Raw genomic sequence first — 19,098 nt, 5'->3', positions numbered from 1 at the left:
GATGGATACCTTGCAATTCTACCCCTCCGGGAAATGCAGATGTTGTAATGTTTCCAATTTAAGAGAATATGAACGCTTCTTGTTTGTTATTCCCACTCCCTGCCAGTTGGTGGCAGTAAAGCACCATTTCGTTTTAGCCATCAAAAAGAACAAGTGGTTTCTGTAGTTGTTCATGTAAAAAAAGGGACGGGCGGATATAGTAGAAAGAAAAATGAATGAATTTGTTTCACTAATTCTCTTTACAGGTTATAAAATTTACAACTGCCACTTAAAATGTGCAAACCTTCATCTGCAGCGATGATGCGGTTGTGTTCTGATAATCCATCCTACCTGACAAACCATCCTATCCATTGCTTCTGCGCATGAGCTGCGCATGCGCACAACACAAAACCGGAATTTTCAGGGATAGCGTCCGCCTGTAATTTCATGCTACGTTTTTGATATTTGGAAAATAGGTAAGTATTGATACTTTATTGCCGTGGATACTTGATTTTTTTAAGCCATTGTGAATGTTTGTTAATTTTAAAGTGAACGTGCTGTCTGCGTTTTCCACAAAATTATCGAATTTGCAGCTTCGGTTAAGTCTAGTTTCAAGTCATGATTTAAGCTTGTACACATATGATGTTATCTAGAAAGTTAGAAAGTTTGCAGTGCATTCTTGCTGAGTGATAAGACCGTTATATTCTGTTAAGTCTACTTAGGTAATGTGGTTATTTAATAGGTTAAATTGTATGCATTGTTTGCTGCACATATTGAAGCTCAAAAGAAAATGTCTGTTTACGTTTGTAGATATGGAGAAGAAATGGGAAGAGATATACTCGTTACTTTCTGCTGGGTCCTACCCTTCAGAATATGACAAGGCTCAGAGGCAAAACCTCAGAAGATATGCCTCAAAATTCAAACTGAATGGTCAGTAATTTTTTGTTAATATTAACAAATCACATATTTGGTTAAATACATTGTAAATAGTTTTTTTTCTGTAGATGGAGAACTCTTTTTTTGGAACCAGAAGAGTAGTTAAAACCATGGACGATGCCAGGAGGATCTTTCATGAGTTTCATTCATGTCCAATAGGAGGACACACTGGCATACAGAAAACGCTAGCAGCAGTGTGTTCCGGATTTTACTGGTTTAGTATGACGGTTGACATTAAAAATTGGGTATGTATTAACTGTTTGTGTTGTAGTTAAATAGTGTTTAAAATCAGCAATTTTTTTATTAGCAACTAAAAGACAAACAGTACATTAGCAAAATAGAAATAAATATGTTTAAGTAATTACATTAATAACCTGTAGACCTGGCAGAGATTTTAAGACATCCATATCAAGTACTGTTGCTAGATTGATTGATTTTCAGAGAAAACGCCATTAAGTAATTTTATTACATAAGAATAAAAACTCATACTTTATAAATATTTTATCTTAAAGATTCTGGAATGGGACCAGTGTCAAAAAGATGGGAACCCACTGGCTGCTGTGCAGCCGTTGCAGTGTATTAAGGTAAATATTATGCCCCTTTTCCACTATAGTACTGTATACTTTATATAGGTAAAAGTTCATAGATGACATTATAAGTCTGTGTGACTAAAATGTGTTAGAACCTAAAGCCAGGTATATAATTGTTCAAGTAACCCTGACATTTGTCAGCATGCAGTCTCAAATGTCTTATTTTGTACAGATGTACAAGTGGCACTTAAAATGCACTCTATATCCAATAGTTGCATCACTTTGTGACCATTATGAAGTTTTTTTGAATCATTAAAGCTAGATCAAACCTTGACCAGTGAATGAAAAATAAATTGATGTCCAAATGAACAGTGCGCCCATTTTGCAGTGTGACTGTGAACAAGCAAAACATGTAGATTCAAATTCAAAGACGATACGGGTCGCCACATTCGGATGTAATTATATATATCACTGTTTTCAAATAATATGCACTGATAATAGTTAAGGTAATTTTGGTATTGCACGAACTTTTGCTGAATCTTGAAAACCTGTACATGTTCAGAGGCCGCGTAGTGGAACCAACGAGGGAGGAAGACAAAAGAAATTAGCGCCTGCTGGCAGGGCTCGTAGTGCGGACCGAAAAATGGCAGCGCAGGAGAAGTTCTTTGCAGGTAAACAGAGATTTTTGAAACGGTAAAGTGTGTGTGAGGGAGGGAGGCCAAAAGGGTTTATAGACCTTAAAGCTTAGTGTCCTGCTGCAGTCTGTGGTCTTTTACCACTCTTATATGATCTTCACTCTGAGTTAAATAACTTGTTTAAAAATGTATTTCTTCCCATCTTCCCAAGATGAATAATAATAATAATGAACTACCAGAACAGAGATCACAAAGTACTTTGGCAAACAGACAAAAGGAATACTCACAGGGAACAATTTAAACAAATAGACGATGCCTGCACACAGATAATTAAAAAAGAAAAAAACAATTAAAAATGTAAATAAATCAATGAAAGGTTAGATGCAGGCAATAAGAAAGGTAACTGAAATATGATAACAAGAAGATAAAAGATAAAATGGAATCATGTAAAAACAAGTCTGTAAAATGTGTTTTACATGTGATTTGATGGCAGTAACTAAATCTGTGAGCCTTTTTATCCTCAGGCTGGTCTTTCCAAAGTTAATATTGAAAGAGCTGTCACTCCTTAGGATGTTTTAAAACAAATATTAAAAAACATGTTGCACAGGAATTCCCAAAATCCAGTATAAACCCGATGCTGGACCTGGTGATGTCATGTGTTTTAAACACTACAGTGCAGAAGAGGTAGGTGAGAGACACACACACACTCACACACACACACAGATATGTCAAGCAGACTCAGGGGTAGAAAACCAAAGTGGGCAAATAATTGGAATTTGATGTAATTATTTCTTGTTTGTTATTAAAGTGCGACATTAATAATGGCATGCTCCAGGACACACTGTTTCAAAATCCAATTAACTGCACAGTACAACCTAAACTGCTTTATCTATGCAGATGTTTTTAGTCGTCTTAGTTTGATATTGGAAAAAATCATAATGTCAGCTGTACATTTTTGCTCCGGGGCCACTCAGGAGGTTAATACAATAACATGCTGACCTAACTCTGTTTGTGTCATGGTTTTGACTGCACAGTTAGAGTTGTGTAAGGCTGTGTGGAGCTCGGTGTTCCTGTGTGCAGGTGCTGATGGGGAGGACGATGGAGGACTGGTTGAGGTTTTCAGTCTGCTACTGGCACTCTTTCTGTGGACCGGGTAATGTTGCGATTTAGCCAACACTCGTGCAACTCATTAAACAGTCTGAGGGTCGATGGTTACAAATGTGTCCCGCAGGCTTTGACTCATGCACACATACAGTTTTACTTTTCTCAGATCAGCACATCTCCTTTGTAATATTGCCTTGTTTTCTGTTTGGTAGGTGCCGGTCCTTTTGGAGTTCCAACCCACCACCGGCTCTGGAATAAAGGGTCTCCTATGAAATCAGCCAGGAAGCGACTCTGTGCAGCCTTTGAGTTTTTCACCAAGCTTGGAGTGAGGCTTTTAATATCTCAGAGCTGACCAGATCACAGTATAATTCCTCATTGACGTCTGTTTGTTTTCACAGGTAAAATATTACACTTTCCATGACAGGTAAGAAAGCTGAAGTTATCTTGATTTCACCCTGACCTGACAAAGTTCTGGTGGAATGTAGAAGAACATAATGTACCATGTTTATGGGGTGCATGTAGTTATACATTGAATTCATGAAAATAGCCAGTGCAGTCTGGGCTGTAGTTTTCTTCAGATATACTTAGAACTACCAGGATGCTTTGATTAGGCTCAAAATATGGTTGGAACTTCATCCATGTCACAATTATGGACAGACACAAACTCAGCTCTTACATGGCGTGGACATCTGAGTTTGGGAATGCGATAACTTGAGAATGAGGTGAGATAGGATTTTCACATTCATTCCAAAGCTGCATCTACTAACAATCAGAAGAGTTTCAGTCTCGGTGGCCTTGAATTCAAGGTCAGAGGTCAGGTTTTCTCAAAATGACCTAACATTATCTAATTTATACTGTAGGTGCATCTACGATGAGGCTGAGGGGTAGCACTGGCAGCCACCAGTATTTTTGTAGACCTGCTTCTGCACACTACCATCATGATTTTAAAATGAAAAGGTCCTGATGTGACTAAAGTGCAGACTTTCAGTTTTAATTGAAGGGTTTTAACAAAAGTATTGCATTAACTATATGAGGATTACGAACATTTTTATCCACATTCCCTGATTATCTACAGTATAATCACCTCATATGCTTTTATTTCTACATGTTTTCTGCGACAATTTTATGTATAATTGTACGGTCTGGGAGATAAGAGGGTATTTTCACTCAGTGGTAATAGTATCTGTATACTGTATTATTCTGGTGCTCTGAAATTGAGTGCTTAGCCCTGTGCCCCCGACAGAGACATTGCCCCTGAGGGCTCCACGCTGGAGGAGTCCAACCGCAATCTGGATGAAATAACAGACCTGGCTCTCAAGCTACAGAACCAGACTGGAGTGAAGTTGCTGTGGATCACCTGTAACCTCTTTACTCACTTAAGGTTAACACTGTAGTCATACCTTAAACCTCACTTTTTTCTTTTTTTGTTAAACCTGAGTTTCAGGAGCACAGAAAGTTATGAATGGTTCAGTCAGTTATGCAGATTTCTGTCTATAAACATCGTACTACAGGTACATGAATGGTGCAGCCACTAACCCTGACTGCCATGTGCTGGCCTATGCTGGTGCTCAGGTGAAAAAAAGTCTGGAAATCGCCAAGAAGCTGGGTGCAGAAAACTTTGGTATGATGGATTTGATGGTTACGATCTTGTAATGTTGTGACTCTTCTGTGTAAGTGGCGCTTTAATCGGCACATTTTTGGCTTTTTAGTTTTTTGGGGAGGAAGAGGTTTCCACTCCATCCATAACACTGATGTTGCTGTTGAACTCAATCACATGGCCATCTTCTTCAAAATGGCTGTCAGTAAGTGTGCACGTGAACAGCAGACAGGCTTTGAGTTTTGAGTTTGTCAGCTGTGTCTGTTCTGTTTCATGTCTGCGTGTTTGTCTGCAGACTACAAAGAGAAGATTGGGTTGAGTTGTCAGTTTCTGATTGCGCCCCAACAAAAGGAGCCCAGCAAACACCAGTATGATTACGGTGAGGCTTCCAAAGCTCATCATAAAGTAACCTAAGCCAATACGCTTCTTCAGTGTTGCATCTTATGTCTGTTGTTTTCTGTAGATGCAATGAGTCTTATAGGATTCCTAAAGCATTTTGGTTTGGACAGTGACTTTAAGTTAAAAATTGAGCCCAACCACACCACTCTAGGAGGACACGATATTGTCATGGCATCTGCGTGAGTCACTCTCTTGTGAAGTAACCGAAGTCTAACTTTGTAGCATGTTCATGCTTTTTGTTTGTTTTGTTTTTTTAATCATTCTTGCTTGCTGGTGCACAGTTTTGGGATGCTGGGATCGATTGACTCCAACACAGGCTATCCTTACCTGGGGTGGGACACAGATCAGTGCCCCCTGGACATCAGGAACACCACCTTGGTCATGAAAGTAAGCTAACTAAATATATAACGGTTTATTTAAAGTGATGTTAGTCAATATAAGTTAAGTTTGCTATATTTTAGGTGAAATTTACAAGATTTGGTAAAGTGCAGCAGTTGGAATGATTAAATAGGTGGTTACACTTTCTTGATGCCTCGCATGTACAACAATATACAACAAATATAAATCCAGCGATCACTCTTCCTTTAGAGGTAGTGTAGGTTGGTTGGGGTCCAGTAAAAATATGAATTACTATTAGCTGAGTCCTCTGTTCACTAGCTAGCTGCTGACTGGAAATTTCTGTCAGGCAGGCACTTTTCTTCCTTCCTCATTAGGAAAGTGTAGAAAAAGTCTTTAGCAGCTAAGTGCTGTGGCATGTTTATTGTTAGCTAGGTAGTTGCTAGCTTTATAATCTGATTTGTGCTTGGGAGATGGCATACAGTAATGCTCATCAAAAGAATTGGTCTGCCTGCCTCTGATAAAATGAAATTCTAAGTAAATGTTGCAGACTGGACAGAAGATGACAGTAATTTGAGAGCTTATTAGGTTGGTTGTTGATTTGGCTACTTGGAGCAGTAGCCAGTGTTTTTTTTTTTTTTTTTTTTTTTATCTCTTCCAGTGTTGCCTGGCTACAAGTGAATATCTGATGATTGCGATCCATATTGACCGTTTAGTGTGAAACTAAAGCCTACTCAAAGATGATTGGTCAACAGAACTCTGGTCACTTACAATAGTATATTATTAGAAAATGACCAGAAAGCTTCCAGTACCAGAGATTATCTAGTGCAGTCTGTGTTGAAGCTTGGCATGTGCATTACTGGCAGTGAGCCTTTTTCAGATAATACATTAGTACTGGACAACAAGTCAATACTTAACATTAGCTATGCATTGCTGGGTCCCCACAATATGACATGTACTCTTTATGTCTAAATCTATGTGAGCTCAAAACAATAAAAATTCTAAAACTGCACTTTATGAGTTACTATGGCTAGTTTAGATGAATCAATCATTAATCTAGCATCTGTTAGAATGATGCTAGATTAGATTAAAACAAAGCTTGGCTTGGATGAATTGGATGAAAAAGGATGAATTTTTAGATCAATGGTTTCACTGTTAATAACATTAGATGAGAGATAATCGAACTTCCTCGTTCCTCTGTGTGTCCAGGTGATTGTTGAACAAGGCGGCCTGCATCCAGGAGGATTGAACTTTGTTGCAAAGGCGCACATAGAGTCCACTGACCTCGAGGACCTGTTCATTAGTCACATCAGAGTCATGGACGCCTTTGCAAGAGGACTCAGGAACGCCGTTCACATCATTGAGGATGGGGTTATTGCTAGTATGATGCAGGTATGTGTGCAGCTACTTGAGTGTAAAGTATACGTTAATAATATTAATAGGAAAATGCAAGTTATGTGTAATGTTAAACAGGAGTGGTACTCAAGCTTTAGTCATGGCCTCGGACAGAAGGTGGAGAATGGTACTGCCACCTTAGAGGAGATGGAGGTAAGACTCAGCTTGAGCTTATATTTAAACTGGAGTTTATATTTGTAGCAACTCTACATGATGTGTCTTTTTGTTATTTCAGGATTTCATCAAGCAGAACGGTGAGCCAGAAGTAACATCAGGGAAGCAAGAAAAGTATGACTCCGTCTTTAACCACTACATATGATCAAAACACCTCTGCATATGCAGCATTGGCCGTCAGGTGATGCCTTACTTGTAGGAAAGCCCACTCATTTTCAACACTGTACTTTATTTAGTCCTGTCATGCATTTGTAGTCACGCAAACTTTTGAAGTGACACTTAAATTCAATAAAAATGTTGTCAATATGTGTTTGAGGAGTTGTTGGCATGCGTTATTATTGTCATACACTGTTATTTCATGGTTTCTATAGCACAGTGTGTACCTGGTGAATTTACATTGCTCAGATATATTAATCATTGACTAACAATTTAGTCATTTTATAGATTCAACACTAGTGGAAGTAATATTCAGAGCGTTTAATCACACAAAAATACTAAAATCACACAACAAAAGTATTCATAAGTCTATAAAAACAAAGGCCCCTTCCAGAGCTGAAGCTAACAGCATAAATACCTCTTACCTGTTATGTGTTGGTGTAGTTTATGGACTGATCGAGTAGTTAGTTTCTTGATTAGTTTGAAATATTTAAGAAAAAAGGAGTGAAATAGACACTATTATTAGTCCCAAGTAACACCTTCAGACAGTTACAAGGACATGTTTTAATTAGCAGTGTTTAAAAAAACACTTCTAGTGAGAAATGCAGCAAATGATTTAGAGGCTGGAGTTATAAAATACTGCGCATTTCTGCATGAAAACAGACTTCAATAAAGATCTAATCTAACATATGCAGGCTGACTTAGGTGTTTACATGTGAGATGAAGGCATTTTAACTCAGACTGTGTTGTATGTATTAGAACATCACACTTTGTAACTCTTCATATATTTTTTCTATATAATTTGAACTCTTACAGACTGAAGCAGCTTTTTAATCCTACCCAAACAAACACGACTCATTATCACAGCTTCTCCAGCTGTGTGATATCGTCGATTTGATTGATCGATTGATTGGATGTGTATTACGTAAACAGCGCTGACAGCGCTGTCTTCAGTAAGAGCTCTCACTCTGCACCTTTTCCCGGATAACAGGGCGTGTGATTCAGGGTTTAAACCTGGACTGTGAAGTACCGCTTTGACGTGAAGACGGTCGACGTTAAAACTCTCACTATGGTGTGTTTTAGTCCAGGCTAGTTATATTTGTGATTTACTCCGTACTGGCGGCTTTTCTTATCTGCTCGGGTCAGAGCGCGTGGGCAGCGGTTATGAGTGACGCGGAGCAGGACTCCTGTCCCACATGAACACTCTTTGCTCCCACTCAGCCTCTGAACTGTAGAAAAGAAAGAAAGCGCACCTTTTCCACTGACATCAAATCATACTACCATCCTACTGGACCGCCGTCCAATCAGCAGGCCAGAAGAGGCCCGGTGCCGGCGTGATCAACCAATCAGCTCGTAGCGTGAGCTCTGCTCACCATCACGTCTGTCCTGATTGGAGGGCTGAGCAATGGGAGCGGCGGAATGTGAAAGCAGCCAATCGAAAGTGGTCCGTGTTTGTCATTGTCATAAAATATTCAGCAGCATCACTCCGGCTGTCTGTGACCCGGTGACCATGACTTACAAAGATACCTGCTGGTTCCGGGCTCACTAATTTACTCCAGAGGAACCTAAAAAAAATATACAATACAACAATTATTATTTGAACCTTTTTGTCAGCCTAAAACTTTTTTTTCTTCTTCCTACTTTTGAACTTTAGCCTTAATTTACTTTTTTGTAAATCAAAAAAAAAAAGAAAAAAGATGTGGACTTTCCTGGGAATAGCAAGCTTTACGTACCTTTATAAGAAGTCCAACATGGTGTTGAGTTTTGCTCAGAGAGACCTTGCGATGGTTGCAGCCTTATTCTTCACAGCCGGCCTGCTGCTCTCGTATATCGCCTATTTTCACGGCCAGAAGCTCCGAGTCTCTCGGGTGCTTAATTTCTTCCTGAGCAGCCTGTCTTTGTTACCTGTTATCAACCACTTAATCCCCCAAACTGCAACGCCGAGGAGCGAGAAAACAGAGAAGAGCTGCAAGAAGGTAAGACACCTCAGCTGGACTCCTCCAGGTTTAATTATGGGAACAAAGGGACACACGGGGTGATAACAGTCAGAAAACTAGATTCATTTTCTATTCAGGTCAACTTATGTTTTATAGAGAGAGTAAAAAAAAAAATCACAGAGATTTAACACAAAGTCGGTTAAACTTGCTTTGGTACTCATGAAGAAGATCAGCAGGTGCCGGATAGGGAATAATCCACCCCCCACCCCACCCAAAATAGAAGAGTTTAAAGGTGGTGGCCCAAACCACTTCTCTTCTTCCTCTCCAGACTTGTTTGTTGCTAGTGTAATTGTCACTGCTGGCGGAATAATAGTGGGGTTGCACAGGTAGCCCAGAACCTTCAGGATGGCAAATTCATACGTGCCTCTACAAAAAGGTTCGCTGTGTCCCCCAGAACAGCCTCAAGAATGTGGATGAGGTACCAGGAGACAGCCGCTGTTGGGAGACTTTTGGCCTGAGTTTGAATCCAGCCCCCACTGTCGTGTCATTTTGTTCTCAACAGATTACACGGTGTGAAGATTTTCAGCCTGTTCACCAAGAGCTGGTGTTTAATTTAAGTGTCCCCTCCTTCTTTTTTTTTGCCTCTTTTTTTGCCTCTTTTTTTTGTTTTTTTGAGCAGCTGTATTGAACTCTTCTCCCCCCCCCCCCCCCCCCCCCCCCCTCTCTCTCTCTCTCTCTCGCTCTCCCGAAAGCCTGGAAGTTTTGAAGTGTGTCCGGTCAGAGCTTATATGACTGTTTTACACCTACATTGAAAGTGTGGTTGTTCTTAGGGCCGGAGAACAAGGAACAGAGTGGAAACGGGCTCCTCTGCCTCACTCGGTGCCTCAGCATCTGGCTCACCTGGGGAGCGGGACCCGGATGTGGTGATAGTTGGGGCAGGGGTTTTGGGCTCGGCGATGGCGGCCGTCCTGGCCCGGGATGGCAGGAGTGTTACGGTGGTGGAGAGGGACCTGAAGGAGCCGGACAGGATAGTGGGGGAGCTGCTGCAGCCTGGAGGATATAAAGCACTCAGAGAGCTCGGACTGGAAGGTCTGTTACTTCACAAGCACTCACCTGTATGACAGTTTAAGCCTTTCGCCTCGGAAACTATTTTTCAAAAGCAATGAGGTCAAAAGCCGATTATTATTTCTTTCTTTGTGGCTTTAAAATATTTATCATGCCCGTCATATATTTTTGCTTTGCTGTGTTCCCTGAGTGGGCCTCACTGAAAGGTGATATCGCGTATTTCCATACACCTATCAGAATTAAGCAGTAAATTTAAGGTAAAGTTAAGTGAAGATAAAGTTTCACGTTATCATAAAATGTTTCATTTCTTAACCTCCTAAGACCGAACTCTTCCATGGCATGCATTTTTAATTTCTCTTTGATATTTGGGCTGATTGGGACCTGATGAATGTAAAAACAAAGAATTATCAGATTTTTTTAAACTTAATTTTTGTTTCTAAGATAAATGAGAGCCACATATGAGGATATTTGTTTAAAACTTCGATAGAACAGTAGTATAATGTCCTTGTAAGTGGATATCAGGCCCTTGTAAACAAAAATTGAGCATTTTTGAACCAAAATTGAGTATAAATAACACAAAATGTGATGTCCTCATAGGGTCCTAGGAGGTTAAAGAAAAGAAAAACAAAGCATAACATGGTTCCAACACCAATACTAGCGCTGATACTAGCGATATTTGGCTCGATCCTCCCACCTTTTAGAGAATAACTGTTAAAGACAGAAGAAGATAAAGATAAAAAACTTTTCATATTTCCCATTTGATCTTCATTTAGTCGTTTTTTCAGCACTCAGCATGATGTTGGCTGGTTACTTTTTGCTGGGGGTCCGTCTAACGTTGTGTTTGGGGCTCCATCTTGCTGTAAATGATACTGTTAGAAACTTAAAGCTGCGGCAGATATTTAGAAAAAGCTGCTGCTTTCCCCTCTCTGTTCTAAACGCACTAGTGTAGAGTATGCATACATGATATGAACTTTTATTAATAAATATAATCCAGCAGCTCCCTCAAAGCTTTATGAAATTATACTTGGAGCAATACTTCTAGATCTCGATGTCACTCTTTAAGGACATCAAATGTATCCTGTCAGTAACTTTGGACTTTCAGTGCGCACCAGTCATTTCAACCTGATCCTGTGTTATTTGACCCACCGTAGCCACTTTTAACCTTTGCGCCGAGTCATCTGTGGACTAAATAAATAGCGAATATGCGATGTGTAATAGTTATCTGTTTCTGTGTTCGGCTTCAGGTTCAGTGGAGGGTCTGGATGCTCATCTGGTGCACGGCTATGTGATCCACGACATAGACAGTGGCGCCGAGGTGGAGATCCCCTACCCAGAGCAGGAGAAAAACATCCACTGTGGCCGAGCTTTTCATCACGGCCGATTCATCATGGGCCTGAGGAGAGCCGCCATGGCCGAGCCAAAGTAAGCAGAGTCACGAATAAGAAATATTTTAGGTGCCAAGTGGCTGATATGAACAGAAGAATATAGGACCTGCTCTTCTGTCCTACATGATTGCTCTGAGTAATAATAAGAATCTTGGTTTACTCACTGTATGTCTTTATACACAATGACAGACTTTCAGTTAGAGAGATTTAACATTCAGCTAAATCAGAGACACATATTGCGCTTAAGGAGTCAGTCTTTACTTTTCTATGATCTCTCTGCTCTGTGGGCAGGAAAGTCCAGACGTTTCTAACTGTCTAATTGCGCCCCCTAGTGTCACATTCATAGAAGGCACCGTGATCAGTTTGCAGGAAGAGGACGGCTGCGTAACTGGAGTCCAGTACAAGGATAAAGAAACTGGAGACATCAAGGTGAGAAGAGGGAGCTCAGTGGTACCAGCAGAACTGTTAGACACCGCCTCGTGTTTCCCTCTTGCCTGCTGAAAGAAATACCGTATTTACATCAGAGGGTGTGTGATGACTGTGTGTCCGGCAGGAGGTCCACGCGGCTTTGACTGTGGTGGCCGACGGCTGCTTCTCCAAATTCAGAAAGAGCTTGGTGTCCGGGAAGGCTCGCATCTCCTCTCACTTTGTTGGATGCCTGATGAAGGTACATGGAGCTCAGGCTGAAAGAGTGATGCGCTGAAATGTGTTCTGTTACTGATGAATCCTATTCATTTTTTTCCCCAAGAGTATATTTTTCAATTTTAAAACAAGAATTACAAATCACACAAAGGTGCTGTAAAACTGTAAAACTCATAACCAAAACTTTTAGGGGTGTAGGGTGGGGTCATGTTGGCAATCCATGAAAATATGGCATACATCCTCCCAAGGTCTTCAAGGTCAGCCCAATGATTTATTGGTTGAAAATCAATGCAAAGCCTTATTACTTCAAACCTTTTACATTTCATACCTGCCTTTCTTTCAAGTTCACCACAAAATATGTTATATTTTTAAAGACTGTATAGTAAAGAGAAATACCTAGTTAGTTAGCATTAATATGTAGTATAATAATAATATATGATAAACAATAATAATAATGAATCCACCACTTTTCTCTGCAGGACTGTCCGCAGTTTAAGGCAAACCACGCTGAGCTGGTCCTGGCCAATCCCAGCCCAGTGCTCATCTACCAGATCTCCTCCTCTCAAACCAGAGTTCTCGTGGATATCAGGGGGGAGATGCCTCGTAACCTGCCAGAGTACATGGCTGAGAAAATCTACCCACAGCTGCCAGGTGAATGATAAAGAATTTATTTATTCTTGAAGGGTTGTGTCTTTGTGTGACAATCCCTGATAAGCAGAGAGAGAAGAGAGAAAAAAACACTGCTGAGTGACAAATGAAGGTTATGTGGAGATCAGAACAGTCAGACCGTGGTGCCAGAAGCAGGAAACCATTCAGAGTGCTGCTGGTGAGGAGAAGGTGCGCACCTCCCAGGAAGCTGCAGTCGACAGAACTGACATTCACGGTGTGCTCTGCTATTCAGCTGAAATATCAAAGCCACAGTATTAAAGCAGCCACCCCAGTAACCTTGACACAGGTCCAGCTGGAATGCTGGAGTCAGGCTCACTGATGAATTGATAAATGTACATTCAGAAACCAAAAAAAAGCTTTTTCTTTTTTTTCCCCTGTGCATGTGCGCAGCGTGCACCTTTGGGCTTTCATCCACAGAGCTGGCTCACTGACCGACCTCCTGCATTCTCCCTTTCTCTCCTTCCTTCAGAGCATCTAAAGGAGCCTTTCATGATGGCGCTACAGAACGATCGACTCAGGTCCATGCCTGCCAGCTTCCTACCGCCCTCCCCTGTCAACAAGCCAGGTACTGAAGTCTTATTGACTGACTGATTTCTGCTGGAAGTGGCCCGAGGTGTGTTTGTGATTTTGTGATTATGTATGTTTCCGTGTAAGGTGAAAGAAACAAAAGAAAAGAGCTCTTTGGACTAATTAACAGTTCATTTGTATTTGAGGTAAATAAGGATTTTATTGACCTTTTAGGAAACAAGTAGAATCCGGGGTAAGAAAGGCTTAACTTAGAGAAACCATTTTTTTGGAATGCGTCAAAGAGAGACAAGTATAACTCTTAAAGATGTGCTTCGCTTCCAGCTGAGATGTTTGCTAAAGTGCCGAAAATTAAAAAGACCATCTGGAGATAAGATTCGAGACAAACAGCTGTCTGTTGTTCGCAGGCGTGCTCCTCCTGGGTGATGCTTACAACATGAGGCACCCTCTGACGGGAGGAGGGATGAGTGTTGCTCTTAATGACGTTCGCATCTGGAGGAGTCTGCTGAAGAGCATTACCGATCTATATGACGACAGGGCCGTGCTGCAGGTGAGCACACATTTGCTTGCTGTAACTAGAACACCTTTCCCCAAATTCAAAGGATTATTAAAAACAAAACAAAACTGTGTAGTGTAAAAATAACAGAAAGCACATTCATTGATTTGTTTTTTCTAAGTCACATTTTGTGTGACTGCAAGCCGCAGCTATATTTATGCTGTCAGATTTTCTGTGTCCTTTTATTTCCTCTGCTGTTGGTAAGAAGCTGCAGCCCAATGTGTGCAATATCACACTTTTTTTCCCCCCTCCTCTTCTCAACAGGCAAAGAAAAAATTCGACTGGGAACGCAAGTCATCACATTCTTTTGTGGTGAATGTGTTGGCCCAGGCGCTGTATGAGTTGTTTGCAGCCACTGACAGTGAGTGTCTGCCTGCCTCCGTCTAATGGCACATGAAAAGCACTGATGGAAGATAATAAATGTTGGCTTTTAGTACTAAATTCAAAATCTGCATTAATTGTACTTTGGATTCTCATCCATGTTTTTCCTGTTATTCAGATTCTCTTCATGAGCTGAGAAAGGCCTGCTTCCAGTACTTTAAGCTCGGTGGAGAGTGCGTTGCTGGGCCTATTGGACTCCTCTCAGTGTAAGTGCTAAACGCTTTCCTCCACAGCAAACCAAACTGAACAGAAGAGTTTGACATTTGCGGAAGTTTACCTGGTTGCCTTCACTATCCCTATTCAGTATAGGAATAGTGAGACTTGTGACATGTGACATTACAACAGGTACACTGCTAGCTTAGCCTAGCATAAAAGCTTGTTTCTGCTGTCAGATCCTCCAGAGCTCACACTGCATCTCTTTCAACTGCTGCTGGGAGGTAGTTAATGTCTGATCACATAAAGAGTTTCTCATGTAACACCCAGCAAGTGTTTACATATACTACACATTTATCAGTGAGCTTTAGAGGAATCTGTGTTCAGAGAGCCATGCTGGCTTTTTCCTCACTGCTTCAATTTTGTTTGTCTTTGATAATTTTCAAAATCTAAAAGCACTTTTAGATATACGATTTAGGGGGTTGTAAGTTTGACTTTTTTCTTTTTTTTGGACAGATTGTCGCCCAAACCCCTGACCCTTATTGGACACTTCTTTGCCGTGGCGCTGTATGCAATCTACTTCAACTTCAAGTCTGAATCCTGGAGCACCAAACCCCGAGCTTTATTTAAGAGCACAGCCATCCTGTACCGAGCCTGCACAGTCATGTTTCCTCTCATCTACTCTGAAGTCAAGTACCTGGTGTACTAGAAATAAACTGCGGGAACACTTAATGGGCTCAACTGGAAGAAAAAAAGTTGACTTCCTGCTGAAAATGGCACTTTTAGCCAGAATTGTTCTCTTGATGATTTTCTACAATATTCTTCTGCCTTACTGAAGATGGTTCTACATAATGCCTTTTTCAGCTCTTTCTTCGTTTTGTGCTCACCCACAGTCTGCCCTGTCTCCCAAGAGGACCGGGGACTACATTAGTGACAGTTATTCCTGCCAAACCTGAATTTGATGAAAATACATTGCCTCTTTTTTTTTTTTGATGATGCGGTGTTTGGGTAATTTGGACAGTATTTAACGTGAGAATCATTCTGCTTCACTTGAGATCTACTGCACTGATGATGACAGTGTCCTACAGAGGATGTTGTGGAAATTGCCTGTAAATTGCACTTTAAGTGAATCTAGTGTTGTGCCTGTTTTCGTGGAGGAAAAAGTCTAAAGACTGTCAAACTTTGTCTTCTACTGTTTCCCCTTTAAACAAGACTGTTGCTTTAACCTTATTGTTGTAATGCGGGACGTTTTATAAGACATTTGTTTCTTTACTCTGACTGTGCAGCTATTTGCCAGAAGATTATAATTTCAGAACCCAATAATGATCCCCAAACTGTTTTACTCGTGCTGGATGTCCATAAAGACCTGACACAGCATGAATGAATGCCTCGGGGGACATTTGGATTGTGTGGGACCTGAAACATCAGGAACAAGTATGAAGCATGAAGCTCAGGCATTTGTTTCCTCTGAGCTGACGGACAAGGAACTCGAGAAGATTCAGCACTGCTGTTTACCCGTGTTTGCCCGTTTTGTTGAAATAAATCAGGACACAATTTTGTCAGTGTATCATTTTTACTGCAACTTAATTTGTTTGTCATTTTTTTAATACTAAGATGTCTAATAACAAAAAGAGTGACTATACCAAGGACACAAATGGACACTATTAACTGTGATCAGTAGGTGAGGCTCACTCACAGCTGCAGGATCCATCGTAGCAGCACAGCACTTAATATCCATTAGAATATGATGAGGTTTTCAAAATTAAAATGGTGTCACATTTTATTTTATATATAAACGATGTATAAATATACAACTGTAGGGAGACCAAACCAAGTTTTGTTTATTAAACCAGATCGGAGGAGAGTCCCCTGTGATTTAAAAATACTTGATATGTAAAATTAAAAACTCAAAAACACAGAAATGAATATTGGATTGACTGAATTGGTCAGTCTAGTTGCATAACTTAGCTTTAAAAGTATTTCTCCCCGAGTAGCTGCACCAGGTAACACTGAAACACGATCATGACAAGACAAAGTTTATGATTTTGCATTCAACACGTAGCAACTAATAATCTGAAACTGCATGAGTGTCATTACCACAGTGGCACACTCCAGACAGCAAACACCTGCAACCTTATCCTTATCAATCGGTGCAGCCTTAACCACACGAAAGACAAAAAATTAAAACAGAAAACAAGGTTAGAACAATTACTTCAGCTTTATTGGTATTTATACATCACTGGTACATCATAGTCTGGTGAAAGAATTGGAAGAATTATCCATATTATTCTTTGTGACTTTCCACGAGGACACGAATACTGGCGTGGAAGACCAGAAAGGGGGCGGGAGAAAGCGTCACGGCAAGGGGAGGGTCATGTAATGTACACGTTCCTTCACCCGCCATCATCTGTCTGCATACCTACCTGTACCTACTGGGACTCACCTGGCGGCCAAACGTGAGGAGCAAAACCGAAGCCTGCTAACACATTTAACCACATTCAACCCTTCTTCCTTCTTCCATTGTGTCATTTTTCCTTTTAGACACAGTAAAAGGGCTTACCCCTGTTGATGTAGGTAGCAGCAAGCTTTCTATTAACAGTTAACATCTTAATGATCTATTTAATAATAATAAAAAAAACAAAAGGTACTGTACAACTACTGCTAAGAAAACCTAAGAACCTGGCCTTATCGCTTTTACACCAGATTAAAGTGCTAGAAGCAACCCATCAATCCACACTTTATTTTATATATATATATATATTTATAGCAGTATGTATTTATAGATATCTATCTATATATATATATATATTAGGAACAAATCTACTATTTTAACATTAATTTACAGGGTAATATACATTATATAGTAACAGCTGAAATATCAGCACAAATATAATCACTGTCACACTCAACAGCAAAATATATATATATGATTATATAAACATATATAATCATATATACCAATATATAATTGTCATATATGCATGTAAAACAGTTAAACACGTCTCAGGCTCTTCAAACGATACCCAGAAAAAGCAAGTGTGTATCAAGACGTAAAAGCTTTACAAGTCTTCTCTCTTGAAAGAGCGACAGGCGGCGACGAAATTGCCACGACCTGCGGGTTATTTGAGGTCACAGGACAGTTATTTTGCATATTCCACAAATCTATTGCAACACGTTACTGTCTACAAACAGTACAGCCAGCATCCTGCGAGAGGAGCCGGTGTTAGCTGGACTCACACATACACCCACTGAACAGAACATTACGACGATGGGTGATCTGATTATAGCTATGTGCTTTCAGATGGTGTGCTATGACAGTGAACAACAGGAGGACTACAATACACGATACTCTATAAGTTTAGCCTCAGAGGACAACCAAAAACTGTACTGTACTGTGAAAACACTACCCCGCCCCAAAAAACTACACACACACAGCAAATATTCTCCCTTCTCTGAGTCGAGTGTCATCGTATCCTGCTGCTGATGTGTTTTGTATGCGCGTGTTTACCACAAATCACCACTTGTACTGTTGACAGTCCGCCATCGCCAAGAGGAATGGAATGTGTTCAGGTTGCGTCTCTCCTAACTTTGTCTCCCTTTGTCAAAACTGAGAGCACAGTGAGTAACGTCCTACCGAACCAAGGAGATTTTCGGGGGTCTGATAGGGTGCAGGGGGGTGGGGGACTCCTTGAGGTTCCGTAAAGGTCTAATGCACAATGTGGGGCACCTCTCTCTTCTTGCAGCAGTCCCAAACCTTAGCCACCATCATCTTCACCACCTCTGAATGGAGAGGAGCTCCGACGGTCCTCTTCAGTCATCCCCGCCCCGATTCCCTCCCGTCATTCCTCACATACAGCCTCATATTAGCGACACTTTATTCACTTCCCCCTACTCTGCAAAGATGCTGCACAAGGCTGTAACAAGATACACACAAAGGTCATTTTTCACAAAGAAAAAACAAAAAAGAAAAAGAAAGAAGAGAAAAAGCTCTGTAATAACTGCAGTAGTAACGCACAACAAGCATCCAATAGCTGGCTTCCAGCCTGGGGAGCCCTGGTGATGTGCAGTTAGGTTTGGGACGTTGCCATTGTTCTATAGGACTCCTACTCACTTTTTTTTTTTTTTTGCCCTGTTCCAGGACTTGTTTTTCCCCCCTGTGTTGCACGGTTTGATTATTCAAAAGCCCAAATCTCTATGTCCTGTACATAAAAATCCTCTTTTTTTGAGAGCATAGGGTTCCCAAATGTTTTACAGGAGTGGCTCCTGCCGTGGTAAAGGTCTCCGTCCAGCCACAGGCCAAACTCCCCACTACAGAAGAAAGAAGAAAATACATTAGACAACTTCAAGCCATTTCAGGATCAGCAGTAAAAAGCCTGCGTTTTATCTCAATTTATGCTTTTAACTTGCAGGTGTAAGTGTACTGGGCAAAGTACCAACTACTCAGTGTGATAGCTAACAAATGGCACATACATATACAAATACAACTTATATTACTGATCGTCACCATGACATCAATTATTTTAATCAAAACAAAAGAACGTTTT

General features: G+C 40.6%; 3 protein-coding genes across 9 annotated transcripts in view; 2 read left to right on the top strand and 1 right to left on the bottom strand.

Annotated features, from left to right (window-relative positions):
• The first annotated feature begins 370 nt into the window (after window positions 1-370).
• On the top strand, window positions 371-7,391 carry LOC146658849 (uncharacterized). Of its 3 annotated transcripts, none has more exons than XM_085422597.1 (18): window positions 371-455; window positions 790-909; window positions 984-1,160; window positions 1,428-1,499; window positions 2,008-2,116; window positions 2,688-2,764; window positions 3,161-3,233; window positions 3,397-3,509; window positions 3,583-3,608; window positions 4,428-4,565; window positions 4,696-4,805; window positions 4,894-4,986; window positions 5,077-5,160; window positions 5,245-5,359; window positions 5,462-5,567; window positions 6,726-6,908; window positions 6,990-7,064; window positions 7,147-7,391. In XM_085422597.1, the coding sequence occupies exons 2-18, from the start codon at window positions 907-909 to the stop codon at window positions 7,228-7,230; spliced, it is 1,638 nt and encodes a 545-aa protein (XP_085278723.1). In that variant the 5' UTR covers window positions 371-455; window positions 790-906; the 3' UTR covers window positions 7,231-7,391. The 3 variants fall into 3 exon arrangements, with proteins under 3 accessions (XP_085278723.1, XP_085278724.1, XP_085278726.1); XM_085422598.1 differs by having other exon boundaries at window positions 970-1,160; XM_085422600.1 differs by lacking the exons at window positions 2,008-2,116; window positions 2,688-2,764.
• A 1,322-nt stretch (window positions 7,392-8,713) lies between these two features.
• On the top strand, window positions 8,714-16,121 carry sqlea (squalene epoxidase a). Its single transcript, XM_085422596.1, has 11 exons — window positions 8,714-9,217; window positions 10,009-10,267; window positions 11,488-11,665; window positions 11,961-12,057; window positions 12,182-12,295; window positions 12,750-12,921; window positions 13,409-13,504; window positions 13,872-14,014; window positions 14,285-14,381; window positions 14,520-14,607; window positions 15,071-16,121. The coding sequence occupies exons 1-11, from the start codon at window positions 8,939-8,941 to the stop codon at window positions 15,261-15,263; spliced, it is 1,716 nt and encodes a 571-aa protein (XP_085278722.1). The 5' UTR covers window positions 8,714-8,938; the 3' UTR covers window positions 15,264-16,121.
• A 632-nt stretch (window positions 16,122-16,753) lies between these two features.
• oxr1a (oxidation resistance 1a) overlaps window positions 16,754-19,098 on the bottom strand; it is a 180,444-nt gene continuing 178,099 nt past the window's right edge. For all 5 annotated transcript variants that reach the window (XM_085422592.1, XM_085422591.1, XM_085422594.1 and 2 more), the window contains one exon: window positions 16,754-18,862. In XM_085422592.1, coding sequence (XP_085278718.1) covers window positions 18,727-18,862 — 136 coding nt within the window. In that variant the 3' untranslated portion in view covers window positions 16,754-18,726. The remainder of the gene's footprint in view (window positions 18,863-19,098) is intronic.

This window comes from Rhamphochromis longiceps, linkage group LG11 (assembly GCF_057381845.1).
Source record: "Rhamphochromis longiceps isolate RC_006_pf linkage group LG11, R_longiceps_female_GT1.1, whole genome shotgun sequence".
Lineage (NCBI taxonomy): Eukaryota > Metazoa > Chordata > Actinopteri > Cichliformes > Cichlidae > Rhamphochromis > Rhamphochromis longiceps.
Note: the sequence above shows the minus strand (reverse complement) of the source record. Positions and strands in the feature narration are given on the sequence as shown.

Coding starts and splice junctions, on each gene's coding strand:
- LOC146658849 (XM_085422597.1), top strand. Junction 2,765..3,160: donor AACACTACAGTGCAGAAGAG/GTAGGTGAGAGA, acceptor TCCTGTGTGCAG/GTGCTGATGGGGAGGACGAT. Junction 3,609..4,427: donor TATTACACTTTCCATGACAG/GTAAGAAAGCTG, acceptor TGCCCCCGACAG/AGACATTGCCCCTGAGGGCT.
- sqlea (XM_085422596.1), top strand. CDS start 8,939: ATGTGGACTTTCCTGGGAATAGCAAGCTTTACGTACCTTTATAAGAAG. Junction 14,015..14,284: donor ACGACAGGGCCGTGCTGCAG/GTGAGCACACAT, acceptor TCTTCTCAACAG/GCAAAGAAAAAATTCGACTG. Junction 14,382..14,519: donor GTTGTTTGCAGCCACTGACA/GTGAGTGTCTGC, acceptor CCTGTTATTCAG/ATTCTCTTCATGAGCTGAGA.